Source organism: Oncorhynchus mykiss, chromosome 7 (genome assembly GCF_013265735.2).
Source record: "Oncorhynchus mykiss isolate Arlee chromosome 7, USDA_OmykA_1.1, whole genome shotgun sequence".
Taxonomy (NCBI): domain Eukaryota; kingdom Metazoa; phylum Chordata; class Actinopteri; order Salmoniformes; family Salmonidae; genus Oncorhynchus; species Oncorhynchus mykiss.
Genome location: NC_048571.1, coordinates 54,841,756 through 54,869,754, shown reverse-complemented (window position 1 = coordinate 54,869,754; position 27,999 = coordinate 54,841,756). Strand labels below are relative to the sequence as shown.

General features: G+C 43.4%; 1 protein-coding gene across 1 annotated transcript in view; it reads left to right on the top strand.

Annotated features, from left to right (window-relative positions):
* Positions 1 to 27,999, top strand: part of LOC110528967 (rho guanine nucleotide exchange factor 10-like protein) — a 153,408-nt gene that overhangs the window by 91,302 nt on the left and 34,107 nt on the right. Inside the window, 3 exon segments of the mRNA XM_036983546.1 lie at positions 10,333 to 10,547; positions 11,991 to 12,148; positions 15,117 to 15,259. Coding sequence (XP_036839441.1) covers positions 10,333 to 10,547; positions 11,991 to 12,148; positions 15,117 to 15,259 — 516 coding nt within the window.

Below are 27,999 nucleotides of genomic sequence, written 5' to 3'. Positions count from 1 at the left end.
TTTAATGCATTTTACTTCCATCCATTTTACTTCCTTACTTACTTTTGGTGAATAAACCATCTGATTCGATGAAAGATGGAATCCATTTTTTTCTTCCATCATTCTTTATATCATTGATCTTGACTTCATAATACAGTTTCTACTTTTTGTTGAGTTTAGTCACATAATTTCTCAATTTGCAATAAGTCAGCCAGTCAGATGTGAAGCCAGACTTATTAGCCATTCCTTTGCCCTATCTCTTTCAACCATACAGTTTTTCAATTCCTCATCAATCCATGGAGCCTGAACAGTTCTAACAGTCAGTTTCTTAACATGTCCATGTTTATAAATAATTGGAAGTGCAGTGTCTGGACTCTCCTTATTAATCACATCAGACCAACAAATATGTTTTAACATCATCCACATAAGAGTCACAGCTAAATCTTTTGTATGACTTCTTACCCAGTATTTTAGGCCCTGCTTTTGGAATTTTGGCTTTCCTGGATATAGTCACTATATTGTGATCACTGCATCCAAGGTTCTACAGTATTAGTAAAAATGTGATCAATGCATGCTCCTGTAGTGTTTGGTAACATCCTGGTAAGTTGATTAATAACCTGAACTAGATTTAAAGGCACTGGTTACAGTGAGAAGCTTCCTCTTGAGTGGACAGCTTGATGAAAACCAGTCAATATTCAGGTTTCCAATTAAGTAGACCTCTCTGTTTACTTCACATACACCATAAAGCATTTCACACATAATATTTAGATACTGACTGTTAGTGCATGGTGGCCTATAGAAACACCCCAAATGAAAAGGCTTTAGATGAAAACTAGTCAATATTCAGGTTCCCAAGAAAGTAGACCTTTCTGTTTTCATCAAATCAAACTTTATTTGCCACATGCACTGAATACAACAAGTGTAGACTTTCCCGCGAAATGCTTACTTACAAGCCCTTAACCAACAGTGTAGTTCAAGAATAATAATTGTATGGGCTTTCCTCTGACACCGTCTATTATATAGGTCCATAGATGACAGGAAGCTTAGTCCCAGTGATGTGCTGGGCCGTTCGCACTACCCTCTGTAGCGCCTTACGGTCAGAAGCCGAGCAGTTGCCATACCAGGTGGTGATGCAACCGGTCAGGATGCTCTCCATGGTGCAGCTGTAGAACCTTTTGACAATCTGAGGACCCATGCCAAATCTTTTCAGTCTCCTTAGGGGGAAAGGGTTTTGTCGTGCCCTCTTCACATCTGTCTTGGTATGTTTGGACCATGATAGTTTGTTAGTGATGTGGACACCAAGGAACTTGAAACTCTCGACCCGCTCCACTACAGCCCCGTTGATGTTAATGGGGGCCTGTTTGGCCCACCTTTTCCTGTAGTCCACGATCAGCTCCTTTGTCTTGCTCACATTGAGGGAGAGGTTGTTGTCCTGGCACCACACTGCCTGGTCTCTGACCTCCTCCATATAGGCCGTCTCATCATTGTCCATGATCAGGCCTACCACTGTTGTGTCGTCAGCAAACGTAATGATGGTGTTGGAGTCGTGTTTGGCTACGCAGTCGTGGGTGAACAGGGAATACAGGAGGGGACAAGTACACACCCCTAAGGGGCCCCAGTGTTAAGGATCAGCTCTTTCCACCTGGGGAGCGGCCCGTCAGGAAGTCCAGGATCCAGTTGCAGAGGGAGGTGTTTAGTCCCAGAGTCCTTAGCTTAGTGATGAGCTTCGTGGGCACTATGGTGTTAAATGCTGAGCTATAGTCAATGAACAGCATTCTCACATAGGTGTTCCTTTTATCCAGGTGAGAAAGGGCTGTGTGGAGTGCGATTGTGATTGCGTCATCTGTGGATCTGTTGGGGCGGTATGGGAATTGGAGTGGGTCTATGAGAGATAGGAGTGGCTATATATTCAAGTATAGTCAAGTAAATTCTAACATACAATGCTTTTCTTTTCTTTATTATTCGTTTTTTTTAATGCATTTTACTTCCAATGTATTTTTGGTGAATAAACCATCTGATTCCAGATTAGTCTCCCGCTCCTTGAAAGCGGAAGCTCTAGCCTTTAGCTTGATGCGGATGTTGCCTGTAATCCATGTCTTCTGGTTGGGATATGTAGGTATAGTCACTGTGGGTACGACTTCGTCGATGCACTTATTGATGAAGCCAATGACTGAGGTGGTGTGTTCCTCAATGCCATTGGATGAATCCCGGAACATATTCCAGTCTGTGCTAGAAAAACAGTCCTGTAGTTTAGCATCCGCATCATCTGACCAATTCTGTATTGAGAGAGTCACTGGTACTTCCTTCTTTAGTTTTTGCTTGTAAACAGGAATCAGGAGGATAGAATTATGCTCAGATTTGCCAAATGGAGGGTGGGGGAGAGCTTTGTATGCATCTGTGTGTGGAGTAAAGGTGGTCTAGGATTTTTTCCCCCTGGTTGCATGCTGGTGAACATGTGGTAAAACTGATTTAAGTTTGCCTGCATTCAAGTCCCCGGCCACTAGGAGCGCCGCTTCTGGGTGAGCATTTTCTTTTTTTCTTATGGCCTTATAGAGTTGGTTGAGAGCGGTCTTAGTGCCAGCTTCGCTTTGTGGTGGTAAATAGACGGTTACGAATAATACAGATGAGAAATCTCTTGGTAGAAAGAGTGGTCGACAACTTATCATAAGGTACTCTACCGCAGACCAGCAATACCTCAAGACTTCTTTAATATTAGACCTCGCGCACCAGCTGTTATTGACAAAAAGACACACACCCCCACCCCTCATCGTAGTGTCTCATCTTAGCGTCTCTCTTCTGCCGGTGCATGTAATTTCCCGCCAACTCTATATTGTTCGTTTCTTCGTTCAGCCACGTCTCGGTGAAACGTAGGGTGTTACAGTTTTTAATGTCCCGTTGGTAGGATGATCTTAATAATAGGTCATCAATTTTATTGCATCTTAGCAAGGCGAATGGAAGGCATTGGGAGTTTACTAGCTCGCTTCTCAGAAGGATCCCCGATCTGCGTCCCCTTTTCCGGCGTCTTTTCTTCACGCAAAAGGCGTGGATCTGGGCCTGTTCCATTGAAAGCAGGATATCCTTCTTGTCTGACTCGTTAAAGGAAAACGTTTCTTCCAGTCCGTGGTGAGTAATCGCTTTTCTGATGTCCAGAAGTTATTTTTGGTCATAAGAGGCGGTAGCAGCAACATTATGTACACAATAAGTTAAAAAATAAGTCACACAAAACTGTATAACGTCAGCCATGTTTGTTGGCGCCATCTTAACCAGATACATTATCAAACTTTTCACATATGTTATTTAGATACTGACTGTTAGAACTTGGTGGCCTACAGCAACACCCCAAAAGAAAAGGCTTTAGATGAGCCAGGTGAACCTTCAACCACAACACTTCAATAACATTTGACATAAGATCTTCTCTAAGCATTACAGGGATATGGCTCTGAATATATACAGCAACACCTCCCACATAAGCATTCCTGTCTCGTTTATAGATGTTATATCCTTGTATTCAATACGATCATGATACTTGCAGAATCAAGGGGAAGTGGGGGATGATTGCCAGGCCAGTTTTGATCATGTCAGGTCCGCTCTCTTCTTTTGTCAGGAATTTTTGTTTTGATGGACTGCTACTTGTGGCTGACACAAAGTGTGTTGGTGAACAAGCTATGTCGAACTCATGCCCCTGTAGACACTATGGACCACAGGCAAAGGAACACCACTAACATACAACCACTGGTCAATGTGCCACCCCCTCCTAATGACCAATAACCTTGTCTCATTCTGTCTATTCTGTGTAGATGAGTCTTAATGGGGTCACCTTGTCATCTGATTCAACAGTCAACTGTTGTATTTCATCCCTTCATTGGGATTGAGTTTGTCATTGCTCAGTACCCGACTCAAACATTAAATCAATCACCTTAAAGAAAACCCTCAATTGTCAAGCGATGCACAGCCTTTCAAAGTACAGTATATTTTTTTTTAAATCTCTCTGTTCTCCGTTGATGAAAAGATCTGAGTTTTAGAAATTGTTTGATGTTCTAGAGATGACATTATGAATCCATTACAGTCTGTGGTCTCTGAATCTGAGGGATATTTAAAAGTGAGGGAGGACTATAGACAGAATTTGAAAGGATATTTGATTTTAACTTTAGTCTCTGCTGAAACTGCTGACAGGTGCGAATATCAGAGCTAAGAGGAATTACAGAAGACGAAGTGTTCTCCGTCTTCTGAAATTCTATCAAGACGTGCATATTGTAAGCATGAGCAAGTCACTAAAAAAGTGTCCTACATATTTCTCAACCACCATTCACAAAGACCCTTTTCGCCTGTGTTGTGTTAAGGCACCCGCATACGAGGTTTGGTGAAGCTAACTTCTGTGCCTCGCATACTCCCCTAAAAGACTGCTTGAAAAGTTAGAAAGAAGCAGAAATATTATTTTGTCTTCTTGAGCCAACGTAGAAACAACATAGACATAACACTTCCTCTAAATAGTCAGAATTCATCTAAGATAAATCAAGAAATCTGTAATGAGTTTTGACATTTTTGCAGAGAAGGTCTTAGTTGCACATTTTAACATTAACTAAGATGTTTGGTGCAGTATTTCTCAAGCGAATATTATTTTCTGACATTTTTTGTCTCTCGTTGAATGACAACAAAGAAACTGTTGACCAATCACAGACGAAGGGGGCGTAGACTTTGGCGACCAAACTTGAACTTGGACTCGAGAAGAAATGTCAAAGAGACGTAAAAACACCAAAGCGAACAGATCATAATATATACCGAAACTGTTTAGACTGGGAAGCATGTTTGCTGTGACCGACGGTCTTTACTGACCACCTCATTCTCTGCTGACGGCTAGGGGAGAAGATATCTTGACCCAGATACAGTTGAAGTCGGAAGTTTACATACACTTAGGTTGGAGTCATTAAAATGCATTTTTCAACAAATTTCTTGATAACAAACTATAGTTTTGGCAAGTTGGTTAGGACATCTACTTTGTGCATGACACAAGTCATTTTTCCAACAATTGTTTACAGACAGACTATTTCACTTATAATTCACTATCACAATTCCAGTGGGTCAGAAGTTTATATATACTAAGTTGACTGTGCCTTTAAACAGCTTGGAAAATTCCAGAAAATGATGTCATGGCTTTAGAAGCTTCTGAAAGGCTAATTGACATAATTTGAGTCAGTTGGAAGTGTATCTGTGGATGTATTTCAAGGCCTACCTTCAAACTCAGTGCCTCTTTGATTGACATCATGGGAAAATCAAAAGAAATCAGCCAAGACCTCAGAAGAAAAAATTGTAGAACTCCAAATCAAATCAAATGTATTTATATAGCCCTTCGTACATATCTCAAAGTGCTGTACAGAAACCCAGCCTAAAACCCCAAACAGCAAGCAATGCAGGTGTAGAAGCACGGTGTCTAGGACAAACTCCCTAGAAAGGCCAAAACCTAGGAAGAAACCTAGAGAGGAACCAGGCTATGTGGGGTCGGCAGTCCTCCTCTGGCTGTGCCGGGTGGAGATTATAACAGAACATGGCCAAGATGTTCAAATGTTCATAAATGACCAGCATGGTCAAATAATAATAATTACAGGCAGAACAGTTGAAACTGGAGCAGCAGCACAGCCAGGTGGACTGGGGACAGCAAGGAGTCATCATGCCAGGTAGTCCTGAGGCATGGTCTTAGGGCTCAGGTCCTCCGAGAGAGAGAAAGAAAGAGAGAAAGAGAGAATTAGAGAGAGCATACTTAAATTCACACAGGACACCGGATAGGACAGGAGAAGTACTCCAGATATAACAAACTGACCCTAGCCCCCCGACACATAAACTACTGCAGCATAAATGCTGGAGGCTGAGACAGGAGGGGTCAGGAGACAATGTGGCCCCATCCGATGATACCCCCGGACAGGGCCAAACAGGAAGGATATAACCCCACCCACTTTTCCAAAGCACAGTCCCCACACCACTAGAGGGATATCTTCAACCACCAACTTACCATCCTGAGACAAGGCTGAGTATAACCCACAAAGATCTCCGCCACGGCACAACCCAAGGGGGGTCGCCAACCCAAACAGGAAGATCACATCAGTGACTCAACCCACTCAAGTGACGCACCCCTCCTAGGGACGGCATGAAAGAGCACCAGTAAGCCAGTGACTCAGCCACTGAAATAGGGTTAGAGGCAGAGAATCCCAGTGGAAAGAGGGGAACCGGCCAGGCAGAGACAGCAAGGGCGGTTCGTTGCTCCAGAGCCTTTCCGTTCACATTCACACTCCTGGGCCAGACTACACTCAAGCATATGACCCACTGAAGAGATGAGTCTTCAGTAAAGACTTAAAGGTTGAGACCGAGTTTGCGTCTCTCACATGGGTAGGCAGACCATTCCATAAAAATGGCCTCCAGCTGTTTGCTTAGAAATTCTAGGGACAATTAGGAGGCCTGTGTCTTGTGACCGTAGCGTACGTGTAGGTATATACGGCAGGACCAAATCAGAGAGATAGGTAGGAGCAAGCCCATGTAATGCTTTGTAGGTTAGCAGTAAAACCTTGAAATCAGCCCTTGTCTTGACAGGAAGCCAGTGTATAGAGGCTAGCACTGGAGTAATATGATCAAATTTTTGGGTTCTAGTCAGGATTCTAGCAGCCGTATTTAGCACTAACTGAAGTTTATTTAGTGCTTTATCTGGGTAGCCGGAAAGTAGAGCATTGCAATAGTCTAACCTAGAAGTAACAAAAGCATGGATACATTTTTCTGCATCATTTTTGGACACAAAGTTTCTGATTTTTGCAATGTTACGTAGATGGAAAAAAGCTGTCCTTGAAACAGTCTTGATATGTTCGTCAAAAGAGAGACCAGGGTCCAGAGTAACGCTGAGGTCCTTAACAATTTTATTTGAGACGACTGTACGACATTAAGATTAATTGTCAGATTCAACAGAAGATCTCTTTGTTTCTTGGGACCTAGAACAAGCATCTCTGTTTAGTCCGAGTTTAAAAGCAGAACGTTTGCAGCCATCCACTTCCTTATGTCTGAAACACAGGCTTCTAGCGAAGGCAATTTTGGGGTTTCACCATGTTTCATTGAAGTGTACAGCTGTGTGTCATCTGCATAGCAGTGAAAGTTAACATTATGTTTTTGAATGACATCCCCAAGAGGTAAAATATATAGTGAAAACAATAGTTGTCCTAAAACGGAACCTTGAGGAACACCGAAATGTACAGTTGATTTGTCAGAGGACAAACCATTCACAGAGACAAACTGATATCCTTCCAACAGATAAGATCTAAACCAGGCCAGAACTTGTCCGTGTAGAACAATTTGGGTTTCCAATCTCTCCAAAAGAATGTGGTGATCGATGGTCAAAAGCTGCACTTACGTCTAGGAGCACAAGGACAGATGAGGAGCCTCGGTCTGATGCCATTAAAAGGTAATTTACCACCTTCACAAGTGCAGTCTCAGTGCTATGATGGGGTCTAAAACCAGACGGAAGCATTTCGTATACATTGTTTGTCTTCAGGAAGGCAGTGAGTTGCTGCGCAACAGCCTTTTCTAAATTTTTTGAGAGGAATGGAAGATTCGATATAGGCCGATAGTTTTTTATATTTTCTGGGTCAAGGTTTGGCTTTTTCAAGAGAGGCTTTATTACTGCCACTTTTAGTGAGTTTGGTACACATCCGGTGGATAGAGAGCCGTTTATTATGTTCAACATAGGAGGGCCAAGCACAGGAAGCAGCTCTTTCAGTAGTTTAGTTGGAATAGGGTCCAATATGCAGCTCGAAGGTTTAGAGGCCATACTTATTTTCATCATTGTGTCAAGAGATATAGTACTAAAACACTTGAGTGTCTCTCTTGATCCTAGGTCCTGGCAGAGTTGTGCAGACTCAGGACAACTGAGCTTTGAAGGAATACGCAGATTTAAAGATGAGTCCGTAATTTGCTTTCTAATAATCATGATCTTTTCCTCAAAGAAGTTCATGAATTTATTACTGCTGAAGTGAAAGCCATCCTCTCTTGGGAATGCTGCTTTTTAGTTAGCTTTGCGACAGTATCAAAAAGGAATTTCGGATTGTTCTCGTTTTCCTCAATTAAGTTGGAAAAATAGGATGATCGAGCAGCAGTAAGGGCTCTTTGATACTGCACGGTACTGTCTTTCCAAGCTAGTCGGAAGACTTCTAGTGGTGTGGCGCCATTTCCGTTCCAATTTTCTGGAAGCTTGCTTCAGAGCTCGGGTATTTTCTGTATACCAGGGAGCTAGTTTCTTATGAGAAATGTTTTTAGTTTTTAGGGGTGCAACTGCATCTAGGGTATTGCGCAGGGTTAAATTGAGTTCCTCAGTTAGGTGGTTAACTGTCCTCTGACGTCCTTGGGTAGACAGAGGCAGTCTGGAAGGACATCAAGGAATCTTTGTGTTGTCTGTGAATTTATAGCACAACTTTTGATGTTCCTTGGTTGGGGTCTGAGCAGATTATTTGTTGCAACTGCCAACGTAATAAAATGGTGGTCCAATAGTCCAGGATTATGAGGAAAAACATTAAGATCCACAACATTTATTCCATGGGACAAAACTAGGTCCAGAGTATGACTGTGACAGTGAGTAGGTCCAGAGACATGTTGGACATAACATTGTTGGTGCCGACGTGGATAACAATATCTCTGTACTCTCTACTCTCGCCAGTTTTAGCTTTAGCCAGCACCATCTTCAGATTAGCCTTAATGTCGGTAGCCCTGCTCCCTGGTAAACAGTGTATGATCGCTGGATGATTCCACAAGTCTGGTTCATCCTTGGGAGCAATTTCCAAACGCCTGAAGGTACCACGTTCATCTGTGCAAACAATAGTATGCAAGTATAAACACCATGGGACCACGCAGCCGTCATACCGCTCAGGAAGGAGACACGTCTTCTAGAGGTGAACATACTTTGGTGCGAAAAGGGCAAATCAATCCCAGAACAACAGCAAAGGACGTTGTGAAGATGCTGGAGGAAACAGGTACAAAAGTATCTATATCCACAGTAAAACGAGTCCTATATTGACATAACCTGAAAGGCCGCTCAGCAAGGAAGAAGCCTCTGCTCCAAAACCGTCATAAAAAAGCCAGACTACGGTTTGCCACTGCACATGGGGACAAATATCATACTTTTTGGAGAAATGTCCTCTGGTCTGATGAAACAAAAATAGAACTGTTTGGCCATAATGACCATCGTTATGTTTGGAGGGAAAAGCAGTAGGCTTGCAAGCCTGAAGAACACCATTCCAACCTTGAAGCATGGGGGTGGCAGCATCATGTTGTGGAGGTGCTTTGCTGCAGGTGGGACTGGTGCACTTCACAACATAGATGACATCATGAGGAAGAAAATTATGTGGATATATTGAAGCAACATCTGAAGACATTAGTCAGGTATTTAAAGCTTGGTCACAAAGGGGTCTTCCAAATGGAAAATGACCCCAAGCATACTTCCAAAGTTATGGCAAAATGGCTTAAGGACAACAAAGTCAAGGCATTGGCGTTGCCATCACAACGCCCTGACCTCAATCCCATATACATTTTGTGGGCAGAACTGAAAAAGTGTGTGATCCCAACTGACCTAAGACATGGAATTTTACTAGGATTAAATGTTAGGAACTGTGAAAAAGTGAGTTTAAATGTATTTGGTTAAGTCGTAAATGTAAATTTCCGACTTCAACTGTATTCTGTATCTTACTGACCATAGATGCCTGCTTACTCTCTCTCTAGGTCAGTGGTTCCCAACTCTTTTTAGATAATTTTTAAGGAATTCAGTCCGGCTTTCAACTTACTCTTGAAAGTTATTATTGTAGGATGCACAAGGTTCAATTTTGAAATTGGGTATTGTATCATCTGTTTTCCTCTTGTCATGTAAGTCATTGCCTACCTTAGAGAACTATTTATAACTTGTCAGAAATGTCCAGATCAACGAGCCTTTGTCAGCTCACGTTTTTTAGGTTTTTTAGTCCATAGATTTTGTAGCAATTTTTGAGTCACTAAATATAACATGAATTGACATTATACGTGTGATATTTGTATGAAATTGCACGAAAATTTGCTTTAAACCAGCACATTCTCTCCACCGACGAGGGGTTTGAACAGAGAAATTGACATAGAAATAGACGTGACGTTACGTGGGATGTTCCCTAATGCTGGTAGGGGTGGGTGCCTGAGTGAAAAGGTTTGGCAACCCCTGCTCTAGGTGACTAGTGTTGTAGTATCTTAATGACCCAACTTTTCTCTCTGTAGGTAGCCAGTGAGGAGTATCCCACTGTCTCTCTCTGCAGGTGACTAGTAGATTAGTATTTTACTGACCTTAGATACCCACTTTTCTCTCTGCAGGTGGCCAGCGGAGGAGATGTCACCCAGGGGCAGGTGGAGATATTCTCCCTGAACAGGCCCACACTGCGCCCAGTGAAGAGCCTCCAGGTGGGGGCCCCAGTGAGGTGTCTGGAGTATGTGCCTGAAACCAGACCCTCAGAGGAGGTGGAGGCTGTAGCCTTCAGGAGCTCTACTGGGGTGGGGAACACCATCTGTTTGGGACTAGATGATGGAAGGTGAGGAGAACACAGCTCTTGGAGAAATTGTCAAATACTGTAGTGTGAGTTACACAGCAATATTCTTGTATTTACCGTTGTTGGTATCACCACTATCATCCTACTCTGAAGGCAATTTGTTTTCACAGAGAGTCATAATCTGTATTCAATTTATGTAAGGCTGCTCTCAGACTAGTAGTACTAGATCGGACCAAGAAATCAGAGTTGATTTCATACACGTTGAATCCTGGTGCACAACCATTTCTTATTTTCCTGTCTACTGTCTATATTTTCTGATTTCTACTGCAGGTGGTGATTGCATTACTATCGCAGAACGAGAAAACAGTCTTTTTGCGTTTGAGATGCAAGATATTGCCAGTTACTGTAGTTATTTTCTCTGCAAATGTTTCTGTTATTCATTTGGGCACCAGAATAATATGAAATGTGTGTCTTTTATCTCTTTATGTTAACTCATTCCCTCAACTCATTCACTCTTGTATATTTGTCCAGAGATGAGAGAAAATACTAATGATGTGTATAAACCCTGGAAGACTGACATGGGGGCGTTGTACTGAAGCCACTCCACAGCCATCTTGGTACTCCTCCTCTGTTGTAAAAAAACCAAGAACAATAGAAATGCATTTATTAAATGTTTACATTCGTTTTTGGCAAGTATATTCTGTTACAGACACCTTAATTCATTATTTTTTTATTGTATTATGCGAACTGAACATAAAACATGTTAAATAAATAGTACTAATATCCCCACTTCACAAAGAAATACAATATACCTGTAGTTTTGTTCTTGAAACATTATATTGAAATTGTAGAATTATATTAATTCCTATGGAGGACTGCTCCTTCTGGGGAGTACCCATAGAGTACCACAATATGAGTCATAATACCTAGAGAGATTTACATGGTTATCAAAAAGTAATTCCAGGGTAGGTCTACATGAAACACAGACCTTATTTTAAGTGTTTCTAAAATTCCTTATGGGAAAAATGTATGGTGGAAAAACAATTGGAATAATTTCCCTGTTTGACCTCTAGATTTTATTTGGTATTATGACACCTCAATATGGCAGCTGGTGGCTTTAAAGCCTCTAATTGGCCAATACATAGCATCAGCAATCCAGGGTTTATATATATACATGTACATCATTGGAAAAGACAGAGTGTAATAGCAGCACAATTTCAGCATTTATTTTAGCGGGACACAATAGAATGACTGTCAACGCCGAAGTTAGTTAACGTTCTCTTTCAAGAAAAAAAAGGAATTGTAAAGAGAAAAAAAAGTGCAGCACAGTCACTGAAGTTCAGATGGAATCGAGAAAGAGCTAGATGCTGCACACACAATACTGAAGCTCCAAAGTGCCCAGTTACATCAAATGACACATTAACGAGGTACTCTGTCTTCATAAATTATGTTCATTTACACTGTTTCTGCTCCTTTTACCTTCAGCATCCTGGTGTATGGCAGTGTGAACACTGAGGCCCAGTGCCTGTTGAACCTGCGGAACCCTCATAGCTGCCCTGTTCTGTGCCTCAAACACTGCACCAACTTCCTGTTTGCTGGGCTCAGGGATGGAACCATGATGGTCTATAGAAGAAGTAATGGAGGTAAGGTCTCTCCCTGGCCTCCCGAGCGGCGCAGTGGTCTAAGGCACTGCATCGCCAGTGCCTTAGTTGTGCCACTAGAGATTCTGGGTTCGAGTCCAGGCTCTGTCGCAGCCGGCCGAGCCCGGGAGACCCATGGGACGGTGCACAATTGGCCCAGCATCGTCCAGGTTAGGTGCGGGTTTGGCCGGCAGGGATGTCCCTGTCCCATCGAGTACTAGCGATTCCTGTGGCAGGCCGGGCGCAGTGCATGCTGACATGGTTGCCAGGTGTATTGTGTTTCCACAGACATATTGGTGCGGCTGGCTTCCGGGTTAAGTGGGCATTGTGTCAAGAAGCAGTTGAGTTGTTTCGGAGGATGCATTGCTCTTGACCTTCGCCTCTCCCGAGTCCGTACGGGAGTTGCAGCGATGAGACAAGACTGTAACTACCAATTGGGGAGAAAAACGGGGTAAAAAATAGAATAATAAAAATTAAAGGTATCTCCCTGTGTCAGGAAGATAGTCCTCAGATTTAAATCCAAAATGGCAGAATTGTTGAAGCATCACACTACTAACATAGCAATTTATTTAATGTCAGTAGTCATAGATGGACACTCAGAAATACATGTTTCAAGCCATTACCATTATAGAAATTAAAGCAGGAGAATGGAAAACATTTATAATTATGTCACGCCACTAATACTCTTACAAATAAAAGCTAGTAATTGATATTAATTCAGATAATCATTGCATTCACTCATTAGCCTACTATAGCAACGATGTGTAAGGATTGTATTACATTGTATGGAATGTGACCATTAAAATGGATAGGTTATTTTGTTATTAGACATTATTAACAGGGCATGTATCTGTAACAAAAATGGCTTTTGATTTAGTAATCCAATCAAATTAGTAGTGCAATTATGAGTCTTACTGTTTCCTTGTTTCAATTTGTACATCTGTCGATTTGTACATGCTAAGGCATGTCTCAATCTGCTGCAGTGAATGCTTCAGTGAGTGTGTAAGAAACATATTTTCTGTCATGCATTCAGTCTGCTTGCGGAGACATGTAATGCGTGATAGGATTTTCAGGGGATTCCATCAAGTGGATACCTTTGTGAAAAGCAACTTAATTTCAGAATAGCAACCTTGGAAAATATTGCCTTAAAATACCTATTTTAATGCCCATTGTTGGTGATATTCCCTGTCAGTGTAAAGAAATGACACCTGAAGTCACCATACAGTGGTTGGCGTGGTTGTGCTTTGGTCAGTCAGGCATATCATACAGTAGGGCCAGAAGACTTAGTTAGCACAATCTCAACATTCACTCTCCCAGTCACCTCAGCCTGCCGGAGCACAATGGCTTTATCACCATGCGGTGTGGTGTGGTGCGTCTGTCCTGGCTGTGTCAGTGTGACTGCCTGCATCTCCCCAGCACTCTACTCTGCTCTCACCTCCAGCCATGCAGAAAGGATGATTAATTACGCCAGTGTGCTGCGTGTCGATTAAATATGACTATTCATGTTATGTAAAATTAATAAATAAAAAAGAGGGAGAAGACAGATGAAAAGCTCTGGAGTGGAGCGTGGATGGTGTCAGGCAATGTTTGTGCATTTTGCACAGCTGTTAAAGATTGATGCCCCTGGATGGTACACTACTGCCTGGAAACCATGTCTGCAGGAGTAGGAAAATATCAAGTCCTCACATGGGACTTCTATCAAAAGGCATATGAACAGCCTTCCCAGCACATTGTTGCTAAGCTGAAAATCCCCATTTATTTTTTCCTTTTGTGGTGCGTGTGGTAGAGCAGTGACATCGCTTGTGCATGGGCCGAGGGGACTTTTAAAAGACTGAATTTGAAAAGGTGGAAGAATGACATTTAGAACACGACAAGCAATTAACCTGGGCAAGTCAGAAGTCATTGTGAAGCTATTCTGGTTTGAAAGGCAAGATATAAACAACTAAAAATGTTAATTAAATGGCTGTGTGCACTTTCTTTTTAAATGTTGCTTCATTAACGCACTGCGAATGAAAAGCTTATGTAATGCGCTTTATAACACATTGCCACAGAAGCAGGTATGGGTGATTACAACTCAAAGGAAAAAGGTCTGCTTCATTTTCACACTGATGTGCAAAAAAAGAAAGTTGCGATAAAGAAGTTGGAAAGCTGATTAAATTGTATGGCAGATATTAGCATATGGTATTAAGAATGAATTCATTATTGTTTAGCACACAAGTCTCAAAACATATTCCAAAGACACTGCTTTCATCAAATTGTGATTCAAGCTGGTGTGTGCATACGTGAGTACGCGTGTATGTCTATTTGTGTGTATGTGCGCGCATGTGCATGCTTAGTTGCGCATGCATGTGTGTGTTTTTGAAACAGTAAGTATAAGTATTTGTATGTTTTTTCAGTTTGGAATATTTGTCTAGCAAACACCAGGGCAGGTTCTTTCAGTGTAAGTAGAAAAAATATTGTTTAATTGCCTTGCTCAAGGCAACAGCTGCTGAATCACCACATTTCATAGACAAACAGAAAGTGTTGCATGTATTTAAAACATATTCATAAAATGGTGATAACAAGTCATGATTTTGTCAGCTGTTTTAGCAGAGCTTTGATTTGTCCATTGTAAAGTAGGAGTAATGGGGCGGCAGGTACCCTAGGGGTTAGAGAGGCGAGCCAGCAGCCGAAGGGTTGCCAGTTCTAATCTGTTGGGAAGTGAGCTGGCAACTGGAGAATTGCTGGTATCAAATTCTAGATGCTTTTGCCTGTCGTTGTGCCCTTGAGCACGGCACTTTACCCCCCACAACAACTGCTCCACGGACACCCTTCTACAACCTGTATGTATGTGGATCTTTTGGTGGGATTGGGATAAAAAAGCGGAAGTAACATTTCGGTTGGAACTTGTGTATAACTGAGGAATAAAGTGATCTTAAATCTTCAGTTTAAAATGTTCTAATCCTGAGTGTTGGTTGTGTTGTGTTCTCAGGTGAGTTGTGGGAGCCAGACTCCAGCAGGACTGTTATTGTGGGCCCAGAGCCGGTGAGGACACTTCTGGTACTGGAGGACTCTATGTGGGCCAGCTGTGCCAACTCTGTGACTATCATCGAGGGCTCCAGCCTTGCCACCCAGGTACAATAGGAGATGCACCATGTGTTGTATAGTTTGCACAACAGCACACAAACACACACCCCCTGAAATGCCCCTGAAAAGCATCTTCACTTCCACCTGGCATACTTTTCACAACTGCCTTAGAGCAGAGGCTCATGCACAGAATAGTCTCAACAAGCCCAACAATATCCTGTCTTTTCCTTCAACTCAACACACTTGCTATTGGAATTGTAAACTATATTCGAACTAAAAACTCCTTGAGTTATACATTGTTACTTACCCTGAGTACAGAATGAGCTTTGAACCAACTCTGTGCTTGTACACTTTCCTGCCTGTCCAGTCCTCTGGAGATCAGAGCTTAGCCAGCTGAGTGACCACGCAAAGGAGACAAGGTTCTGTCTGGCTGGCTCCAGCATATCCCTCCTCCGCGTTGAACAGGCGTGTGTGCTCAGGTCGTCGCTGGTCGCTCCTTTCATAACTTTGTCTTCCTTACTAATGCACACCCTAGAGGACTGACTTCACTGGGGCTGTGATGCAGAACTGGGATCAGGGAAGCAGCACTTGCCCCTGGGGCTGAGCAATAACTTCGTGATGGGGGCGCAGGCCAGGGTCGTGATCACTCAGACTCACCCCTCTCTACTACTTTAGTGGTCTAGCCCATTTACCTAAGTTAGAACAGCCTTACTGTCAGCTCTGCTCTATCTCGAATTGATGATCCTTGATAGAGCCGGGAGTTAACACAGAAGGCTACACTGCGCTCCCTGCAAAGCTCCTGTGTAAATGGGCAGCGCCACACTGGTGTGACATCGCAGTGTGCCGAGCAAACAGAATAAAGCCCCTCAGACAGTCCTGTGGATATGCATCCTTTTCTCCTCCTTCTCCTCCTCTCCACCCTTAGTGGGTTTGAAGTGACCTGTGTGTGTGTTCTGCATTATGACAGAGCTGTGGGAATGGTCCATCTGCCCTCAAAAAGAAGGGTTCTAAATCAGGCCTGTCGTCAAAGCCTAACCAGGCAAGATGGCATCGACACATGGGCCTTTGATCAATATTGACAGGCATGGCTTGTCTACCTCCCTCTCCTCCCAACTCTATAAGATAGGAATATGCTTACTCCCCCTCCTTCCTCCTGTCCTACCCATGCCCACTCCCCTCCTTCTCCCTTTCCTACCCATGCCCAATCCCCTCCTTCCTTCCTTCACCTCCATGGCCGTGTGATTGTGGCTGTGGATTTGCTCCTCTCCTAAGAACAGAAACATTGTCAACTCAAATCAAATGTTATGTCACATGCGCCGAATACAACAGGTAAAATCAAATCAAATGTTATTGGTCACATACTGTACACATGGTTAGCAGATGTTAATGCGAGTGTAGCGGAATGCTTGTGCTTCCAGTTCCGACAGTGCAGTAATATCTAACAAGTAATCTAACAATTCCCAACAACTACATAATACACACAAATTTTAATGGATGGAATAAGAATATGTACATATAAATACATGGATGAGCGATGGCCGAGTTGCATAGACAAGATATAATAGATGGTATAAGATACAGTATATACAGTGGCTTGCGAAAGTATTCACCCCATTGGCATTTTTCCTATTTTGTTGCCTTACAACCTGGAATTAAAATAGATTTTTGGGGGTTTGTATCATTTGATTTACACAACATGTCTACCACTTTGAAGATGCAAAATATTTTTTATTATGAAACAAACAAGAAGTAAGACAAAAAAACGGAACACTTGAGCGTGCATAAATATTCACCCCCCCCAAAGTCAATACTTTGTAGAGCCACCTTTTGCAGCAATCACAGCTGCAAGTCTCTTGGGGTTTGTCTCTATAAGCTTGGCACATCTAGCCACTGGGATTTTTGCCCATTCTTCAAGGCAAAACTGTTCCAGCTCCTTCAAGTTGGATGGGTTCCGCTGGTGTACAGCAATCTTTAAGTCATAAATGTTTCCCATTAAACCACTTGAGTGTTTCTTTAGCAGTATGCTTAGGGTCATTGTCCTGCTGGAAGGTGAACCTCCATCCCAGTCTCAAATCTCTGGAAGACTGAAACAGGTTTCCCTGAAGAAATTCCCTGTATTTTGCGCCATCCATCATTCCTTCAATTCTGACCAGTATCCTAGTCCCTGCCGATGAAAAACATGGGGATAGTGTTCTCGGGGTGATGGGAGGTGTTGGGTTTGCGCCAGACATAGCATTTTCCTTGATGGCCAAAAAGCTACATTTTTGTCACATCTGACCAGAGTACCTTCTTCCATATGTTTGGGGAGTCTCCCACATGCCTCTTGGCGAACAACAAACTTTTTTGCTTATTTTTTTCTGGCCACTCTTCCATAAAGCCCAGCTCAGTGGAGTGTACGGCCTAAAGTGGTCCTATAAACAAATACTCCAATCTCCGCTGTGGAGTTTTGCAGCTCCTTCAGAGTTATCTTTGGTCTCTTTGTTGCCTCTCCGATTAATGCCCTCCTTGCCTGGTCTGAGAGTTTTGGTTGGCGGCCCTCTCTTGGCAGGTTTGTTGTGGTGCTATATTCTTTCCATTTTCTAATAATGGATTTCATGGTGCTCCGTGGGATGTTCAAAGTTTATAATATTTTTATAAACCAACCCTGATCTGTTGCTCTCCACAACTTTGTTCCTGACCTGTTTGGAAGCTCCTTGGTCTTCATGGTGCCCCTTGCTTAGTGGTGTTGCAGACTCTAGGGCTTTTCAGAACAGGTGTATATATACTGAGATCATGTGACAGATCATGTGACACTTAAATAAAGTCCACCTGTGTGCAATCTAACTATTTTTTTTTTACTTCTGAAAGTAATTGTCTTCTCCAGATCGTATTTAAAAGGATTCATAGCAAAGGGGGTGAATATGATTTTTTTTTAGATTTTATCTTTTGAATTTCACTTCACCAAATTGGACTATTTTGTGTATGTCCATTACATGAAATCCAAATAAAAAATAAATTTAAATTACAGGTTGAAATGCAACAAAATATGAAAAAACGCCAAGGGGGATGAATTATTTTGCAAGGCACTGTTCATATGAGATACTTCATCCCTAAAGCCAACACCTCATTTGTCCGCCTTTCGTTCCAGTTCTCTGCTGTCTGTGACTGGAACGAATTGCAAAAATCGCTGAAGTTGGAGACTTTTATCTCCCTCACCAACTTCAAACATCTGCTATCTGAGCAGCTAACCGATCGCTGCAGCTGTACATAGTCTATCGGTAAATAGCCCACCCAATTTTACCTACCTCTTCCCCATACTGTTTATATTTATTTACTTTTCTGCTCTTTTGCACACCAATATCTCTACCTGTACATGACCATCTGATCATTTATCACTCCAGTGTTAATCTGCAAAATTGTAATTATTCGCCTACCTCCTCATGCCTTTTGCACACAATGTATATAGACTCTCTTTTTTTCTACTGTGTTATTGACTTGTTAATTGTTTACTCCATGTGTAACTCTGTGTTGTCTGTTCACACTGCTATGCTTTATCTTGGCCAGGTCGCAGTTGCAAATGAGAACTTGTTCTCAACTAGCCTACCTGGTTAAATAAAGGTGAAATGAAATAAATAAAAAATGTTTTTTAAATGAGTAATGTAAGATGTGTAAACATTATTAAAGTGGTATTGTTTAAAGTGACTAGTGAGTCTCTATGTAGGCAGCAGTTTCTCTGAGTTAGTGATTGGTGTTTAGTAGTCTGATGGCCTTGAGATAGAAGCTGTTTTTCAATCTCGGTCCCAGCTTTGACGCACCTGTACTGACCTTCTGGATGGTAGAGGAATGAACAGGCAGTGGCTCGGGTGGTTGTTATCCTTGGTGGTATTTTTGGCCTTCCAATGACATCGGGTGATGTAGGTGTCCTGGAGGGCAGGTAGTTTTCCCCCGGTGATGCTTTGTGCAGACCGCACCACCCTCTGGAGAGCCTTGCGGTTGAGGGAGGTGCAGTGGTCGTACCAGACAGTGGTTCATCTGTAAAATTGTGCATCTGTAAAAGTTTGTCAGGGTTTTAGGTGACAAGCCACATTTCTTAAGCCTCCTGAGGTTGGCGCTATTGGCGCTATTGTGCCTTCTTCACCATACTGTCCTTGTGGGTGGACCATTTCAGTTTACCATACTGTCCTTGTGGGTGGACCATTTCAGTCTGTGATGTGTACACTGTGGGTGGAGACCCTACCGTGAAATGCTTACTTACAAGTCCTTAATTAACCAACAATGCAGTTTAAGAAATAGAGTTAAGAAAATATCTACTAAATAAACTAAAGTAAAACAATGTAATAAAATAAAATATATTTTCATAGCAATAACGAGGCTATATACAGGGGTTACTGGTACCGAGTCAATGGGCGGGGGTACCGGTTAGTCGAGGTAATTTGTAAAGTGACTATGTATAGATAATAAGGAGCAGCAAGTAGCAGCAGTGTAAAAACAAAGGGGACTGGTCAATGTAAATAGTATCGCTTGCTGTGCGGTAGCAGAGAGAACGGTCTATGACTTGGGTGACTGGAGCCTTTGACGATTTTTTCCCCTTCCTCTGACACAGCCTAATGTATAGGTCCTGGATGTCAGGAAGCTTGGCCCCGGTGATGTTACAGAGGGTAGTGCGTACGGCCCAGTACACCTTGCTGTCGAAGGCCGAGCAGTTGCAATAGCAGGTGGTGATGCAAACGGTCAGGATGCTCTCTATGGTGCAGCTGTAGAACGTTTTGACGATCTGGGGACCCATGCCAAATCTTTTCAGTCTCCTTAGAGGGAAAGGGTTTTGTCGTGCCCTCTTCACTACTGTCTTGATATGTTTGGACCATGACCATGTTGGTGATGTGGACACCAAGGAACTTGAAACTCTCGACCCGCTCCACTACAGCCCGGTCGATGTTATTGGGGGCCTGTTCAGCCCACCTTTTCCTGTAGTCCACGATCAGCTCCTTTATCTTGCTCACATTGAGGGAGAGGTTGTTGTCCTGGCACCACACTGCCAGGTCTCTGACCTCCTCCCTATAGGCCGTCTCATCGTTGTCCATGATCAGGCCTACCACTGTTGTGTCGTCAGCAAACTTAATGATGATGTTGTAGTCGTGCTTGGCCATGCAGTCGTCTGTGAACAGGGAGTACAGGAGGGGACTAAGTACGTGGCAGATATGTTGTTGCCTACCCTTACCACCTGAGGGCGGCCTGTCAGGAAGTCCAGGATCCAGTTGCAGAGGGAGGTGTTTAGTCCCAGGGTCCTTAGCTTAGTGATGAGCTTTCTGGGAACTATGGTGTTGATCTCTGAGCTGTAGTCAATGAGCAGCATTCTCACATAGGTGTTCCTTTTGTCCAGGTGAGAAAGGGCGGTGTGGAGAGCAATTGATATTGCATCATCTGTGGATCTGTTGGAGCGGTATGTGAATTGGAGTGGGTCTCGGGTGTCGGGAGGATGCTTTTGATGTGAGCCATGACCAGCCTTTCAAAGCACTTCATGGCTACCGACATGAGTGCCACAGGGCGGTAATCATTTAGGCAGGTACAGCATTCTCACATAGGTGTTCCTTTTTTCCAGGTGGGAAAGGACAGTGTGGATGTGCGATTGAGATTGTGCTCAGTGCACAGGGCTAATGAGCTGTTCAGGCGGTGGGACTTTAGTGATACTTTAGTGCTGGGGCGTTAGCCAGCAGTGCTTCTCTCCTCTGCTGATGAAGGACTTGGGTGGTACTGCTGTTTGTGTGACAGCAGTGCTGTGTGGTAGGGGCATATTACCTCTGTCACACTTTGCTACCACTCTCGTGGTTATAAGCAATGCAGAACTCAGCTCCCTAATACCACAGTGTCAATTGGGTGAGCAGTTGTTGCCTTCACTTTATTTGATAGTGAGGAAAGAGTGCTCCACTACATGTTCAGCATCACCATCAATTTTAGAAGAGACCTTAGTGTCAAATATATGCTCTGATAGGCTGATGGGCTCTCCAGGCAGTATCCAATGTTGTCAAGACTGGCAGTCATGCAGCCCTGTAAACAAATATCACTTCCACTAACCTCTTCAATTAAATTACCCTGCCAGTCAATTAATTATCACAACCGGCCTTGATTGGTAGTCCCATAGGGTGGCACACAATTGGCCCAGTGTCATCCGGGTTTGGCCAGTGCAGGCTGTTATTGTAAATAAGATTTGGTTCTTAACTGACTTGCTTAGTTAAATAAATGTTCAATTAAAAAAAAAACGTTTTGTTTGGCTAACTAATGTACAGGGTCAGATCAAATTTAAAGCAGCCAGATATTGACATATCCAGTGAAACATATGCTTGACAAGGTGTCATGATGACAGGGTGTCAGTTAATGATTAGTTTGTTAATTAAGAATTAATCGGTTTATACCAAAATCACTGATTAACCCCCCCTCATAATTTCTCGCAGTTCACTGACATTGTTAATGCTCTTTACATTTTTTGATTTTTTGAAGTTTGAACTTGGTCTGTAATTAGAGCTTAAATTCTTTGAAATAACGCTTCTTGAATTGAAATCTCTATCAGAAAAACAACATTTGGTAACACTTTATTTGTATAGTCCATCTGTAGAAAAAAAATGTTTCAAATGTAGATGCTCTACAGATGATCAGTTATAGTTCAACTAACAATCTACTAACCCTTGTCCTAACCTTAAACTTAACCCTAACCCTTTTATTTTCTTTTTCTAAACCTAACCCAACCATCTTTTCTTTGCGGTTGCACTTGAAAATGGGAGAGATGCTACTGCAAACAGAGCAGAGAATGCACCTACTGCTGTGAAGTCAATTAAAAGAGAAAACACATCAAAGGGTTCTCTTCTCTCCCCACTCTCAAACAAAGGAGGTCCCTCTGGCAAGAGCACACAAACAGGTGGAAATCCCTGTCCGCTGGTGCCTCGCGCTCTCTCTCTTTCTCTCTCTCTCATACTCACTCTCACTGTCTTGCTCTCTTTCTGACTAATCTCTTAGCCCCTGACTCATAAACCGAGAGGACCTGGGAGATGATGCCAGAGCCAGCCCCTGTCATGGTGCAGACCTCAGGGGTAGCATGCCTAGCCATGATAAGGCTCATTGCTCTTCCTCAGCAACTCATTCAGTTAAAACATATTTTTTATTTAACTATGCAAGTCAGTTAAGAACCAATTCTTATTTACAATGACAGCCTACCCCAGCCAACGCTGGGCCAATTGTGCACCGCTCAATAGGACTCCCAATCACAGCTGGATGTGATACAGCCTGGATTCAAACCAGGGACTGTAGTGATGCCTCTTACATTGAGATGCAGTGCCTTAGTCCGCTGCGCCACTTGGGAGCCCGAGTTTGTGTCTGAAAAGCCTTCTCTTTTCCTGTGGTCTTGAGAGGTTGGAGGGTGGATGTTGTATTCTGACACAGTAGAAAAGATGCCCCAGTCTGTGAATCATTGGTGCAGTTAATTACAAGCTCAAGAGCGACATACTATGGCCTTCTGAGAAAGCAGGGTTGGTAATCTCCAGTCATCTGGCCTACTTGGGTTTTGTGGAAAGATTTAAAGAGGGCTACATTCAGATGTTCTATTGGTCGTTTCTAATCAAGTACTTCAAACAATGTGTAGGCAGGTTGCTTAGGATTCAAACCTACTCAAACAGCCTAATTCATACTCTTAGAGGAGGTGCTACAACAAATGGGACGCAGCCTAATTCATACTCTTAAAGTTAGGAGACAGGGTGCAAGGTGGGTTAGGGGGGCTAGGATGAGGGGTGGCTAGAGGGGTCCTCAAGGCCTGAGAGAGAAAATACTTCAGCTTCTCTTCTGCTGTGCTCATGGGTAAAGGAGCACCTGGTTCTTCTGGATACACTGAGTACACATGAAACATGGAATATTGATTGAGTTATTACAGATCAATGCTCTTCCATTTCCACCGGCCTCTCTATTAATAGATAATTCATTCATGAATGATCTTTTCACAAAATCCTCACCCTTTAACCTTTTATACTCGTGGGAATTGGCCTATATGGATATGGTTAAATGCATAACCATGGTAGCAATTGAAAGGGAACAGCTTGGAGATAATGGGAAAATTATTAGACCATCTGACCACAACAGTTCACCTGACACAACACAGAATAAAAACATTACACTGATGATTTTATGTGCATTTTACATTTACTTCCTTTTTTTGCCTCATTTGTTGATACCGAAATCTGAAAATACTCTGGTTACATTCATTAACATGATAATAACTATATTCCTGATAAATGTGGGGTAGGTGCAACATAAGACAACAAACATGACAAGGGTTTGAGTGAGAGGACTGACTAGTGTTTCCAAGTGGCCACACACCTCTCCAAGGTGTGCACAGTTTCTAAAGGAATTTCCATCTAAAAGGACCCATGAGTACCAACATGTGAAGTTCATAGGAGCATGTCAAATTGGATGTCAAATGAAAGCTAAGAGTCTATATTTTTGGGAAGGCATATATAGATGTTTCAATCATTTTCCATCTTTAATTAGCCATACGTAAAGGCTTTGATTTCCGGATAAACAGATGGAAAAGGGGTGTTAGAAAACAGCTACCTGTCACGACTGCTGCCGAAGTCGTTGCCTCTCCTTGTTCGGGCGGTGCTCGGCGTTCGACGTCACCGGTCTTCTAGCCATCATTGATCCTTTTTTCATTTTCCATTGGTTTTGTCTTGTCTTCCCATACACCTGTTTTCAATCCCATTCATTACCTGTTGTGTATTTAACCCTCTGTTTCCCCTCATGTCTTTGTCAGAGATTGTTTTATTGTCAGTGTAGTGTGATTGTTGTATAGGTGTGCGTCGGGTCCTTGTACCCATGTTTATGTACATTTAGTGTTATGGAGCATACTCCGTGGACTTTATTAAAAGACTCCATTTTACACTCCATTTGACTCTCCTGCGCCTGACTTCCCTGCCACCTATTACATCTACGCATGACACTACCAGGAAAAGTCTTAAAAGGAATCAGAAATACATCAAAACACAATAATGTTAAAGTAAAGGCCACTGCCAACTAATATCAACACTTATATTTTGTTTTGAAGAAATTGTTTACATTGCCATTTAATTCTGATACCAAAATCCCAAATAATGTATCTTTAAGATATTTAAAAATGTCTATCCTCATGAGGAGGGAGGATACTGAAAGTTGACAGAAGGAACAAGTAATCGTCGACCTACCAATTAGTTATAGTGATTTACTAATATCAATTTTGTTTATGAATTAGAAAGTGATTAAAACTCATAATTCCGTTACCAGAAAAAATCAGTAATGGAATTATTGCAACTGAATTGGCTACAATGGGAAATCATAATAGTCACCTGCTACTGTCCTGCCTTCCACTGGCATACTGTTATTATTATTTTATTTTATTTATTTTTCTGTTATTTTACCAGGTAAGTTGACTGAGAACACATTCTCATTTGCAGCAACGACCTGGGGAATAGTTACAGGGGATGAATGAGCCAATTGTAAACTGGGGATTATTAGGTGACCGTGATGGTTTGATGGCCAGATTGGGAATTTAGCCAGGACACCAGGGTTAACACCCCTACTCTTACAATAAGTGCCATGGGATTTTTAATGACCACAGAGCGTCAGGACACCCGTTTAACGTCCCATCTGAAAGACAGCACCCTACACAGGGCAGTGTCCCCAATCACTGGCCTGGGGCATTGGGATATTTTTTAGACCAGAGGAAAGAGTGCCTCCTACTGGCCCTCAAACACCACTTCCAGCAGCATCTGGTCTCCGATCCAGGGACTGACCAGGACCAACCCTGCTTAGCTTCAGAAGCAAGCCAGCAGTGGTATGCAGGGTGGAATGCTGCTGGCTAAATGTTATGTTCAGCTGGTTACTGTTTTCTTTCTCTTTCTGTTATCTGGTGGTCAAACCAAGAGTGTTAACAACAATCTGAGTCTGGACAACCTCTCTCTCTCTCACACTCACACTCTCTGTCTTGCTCTCTTTATGACTAATCTCTTAGCCCCTGACTCATAAACCAAGAGGAAATGGGAGATGATGCCAGAGCCAGCCCCTGTCATGGTGCAGACCTCGGGGGTAGCATGCCTAGCCATGATGAGGCGCGTTGCTCTTCCTCAGCAACTCATTCATTTAAAAATGTTTTTATTTAACTAGGCAAGTCAGTTAAGAACAAATTCTTATTTACAATGACAGCCTACCCCAGACGACGATGAGCCAATTGTGCACCACCCTATAGGACTCCCAATCACAGCCAGATGTGATACAGCCTGGATTCAAACCAGGGACTGTAGTGACGCATCTTGCACTGAGATGCAGTGCCTTAGACCGCTGCGCCACTTGTTTGTGCCTGAAAAGCCTTCTCTTTTCCTGTGGTCTTGAGAAGTTGGAGGGTGGATGTTGTGTACTGACACAGTAGAAAAGATGCCCCAGTCTGTGAATCATTGGTGCAGTTAATTACAAGCTCAAGAGAGACACACTATGGCCTTCTGAGAAAGCAGGGTTGGTAATCTCCAGTCATCTGGCCTACTTGGGTTTTGTGGAAAGATTTAAAGAGGACTACATTCAGATGTTCTATTGGTCTTTTCTAATCAAGTACTTCAAACAATGTGTAGGCAGGTTGCTTAGGATTCAAACCGTCTCAAACAGCCCAATTCATACTCTTAGAGGAGGTGCTCCCACAATAATGTGTTTTTTACAGAATACAAGGTAAATTATTGGATTCTTCACATACCACACTAAGACGTTATCACATTCCACTACCTTTTCAAGCTTTTTTTTGTTAAATGAAAGCATGCTTTGCTTTTATACTTACAAGACCAGCAGGCTTGATTGAGTGAGCTGTTTTGTCTCTTAGTATTGTGGTGCCTACCTGTATTTCTTTTAACTTTTATTTTAGCAATATAAATCAAATCACATTTTATTTGTCACTTGCTTTGTAAACAATAATTGTGACTGACAGTGAAATGCTATTTGGTTAACTACTTAGCAGTCTTATGGCATTGGGGTAGAAGCTGTTCAGGGTCTTGATGCATCAGTACCACTTGCTGTGCGGCAGCAGCGAAAACAATCTATGACTTGGGTCTTTGACAATTTGTAGGGCCTTTCTGACATTGCCTGGATACAATACGTCATTGAGAAAATGTTTTCTTTCATAATAACCTTATTTTTTTGGTCAGTAGGTGCCCAACATAACAAAAGGTGGTGGTGTGTTTCTCAGATAGATAAATCCTGTCTGAATTCCTGATTTCTGTAATCGTTAGCGTATCTGTGTAATATTGACATAAGCTCAGAATACGCAAACATGGTCCTTGTCACGTTCTGACCTTTATTTCCTTTGTTTTGTCATTATTTAGTATGGTCAGGGCGTGAGTTGGGGTGGGCAGTCTATGTTTGTTTTTCTATGATTTGGGTATTTCTATGTTTCGGCCGAGTATGGTTCTCAATCAGAGGTAGGTGTCATTAGTTGTCTCTGATTGAGAATCATACTTAGTTAGCCTGGGTTTCACTGTGTGTTTGTGGGTGATTGTTCCTGTCTCTGTGTTTGCACCAGATAGGGCTGTTTAGGTTTTCTCACGTTTATTGTTTTGTTAGTCTATTCATGTATAGTTTTCTTCATTAAAGCACCATGAATAGAAACCACGCTGCATTTTGGTCTGCCTCTCCTTCAACTCAAGAAAACCGTTACAGAATCACCCACCACAACAGGACCAAGCGGCGTGGTAACAGGCAGCGGCAGCAGGAGCAGCGCGAGGAGTACTGGACATGGGAGGATGAGTTGGATGGTAAAGGACCCTGGGCACAGCCTGGAGAATATCGTCGCCCCAAAGAAGAGATGGAGGCGGCGAAGGCGGAGAGGCGCTGGTATGAGGAGGCAGCACAGCGGCGTGGATGGAAACCCGAGAGTCAGCCCCAAAAAATGTATTGGCACACAGGAAGTGTGGCGAAGCCAGGTAGGAGGCCTGCGCCAACTTCCTATGCTTACCGGGGGGCTGGAGAGACCGGGCAGGCACCTTGTTATGCCGGGCTAGAGTGGGCATCGAGCCAAGTGCCATGAAGCCGGCTCTACGCATCTGGTCTCCAGTGCGTCTCCTTGGGCCGGCTTACATGGCACCAGCCTTGCGCATGGTGTCCCCGGTTTGCCTGCATAGCCCAGTGCGGGCTATTCCACCTCACAGCATTGGCAGGGCGACAGGGAGCATGCAACCAGGTAGGGTTGGGCAGGCTCGGTGCTCAAGAGCTCCAGTGCGCCTGCACGGTCCGGTCTATCCGTCACCACCTCCATGCACCAGCCCTCCGGTGGCAGCCCCCCGCACCAGGCTGTCTCTCCGGCTCATCCTTACAGCTGCTCCCGCCTCTCCAGCGCTGCCAGAGCCTTCCTCCTCTCCAGCACAGCCGGAGTCTCCCGCCTGTTCGGCGCTGCCAGAGCTCCCGCCCCTCATTCCAGAGGCGCTAGAGCCCCTCATTTCAGAGGCGCCAGAGCTACTCAGTCCAGCGCTGCCAGCCAGAGCCTTCCTCTCCAGCGTTGCCGGAGCTTCCCGTCTGCCCAGCGCCGCCTGAGCCACCCGTCTGCCCAGCGCCGCCTGAGCCACCCGTCTGCCCAGCGCCGCCTGAGCCACCCGTCTGCCCAGCGCCGCCAGTCTGCCCAGCGCCGCCAGTCTGCCCAGCGCCGCCAGTCTGCCCAGCGCCGCCAGTCTGCAAGGGGCCGCCAGTCTGCAAGGGGCCGCCAGTGCCTCCAGTCTGCAAGGGGCCGCCAGTGCCGCCAGTCTGCAAGGGGCCGCGAGTGCCGC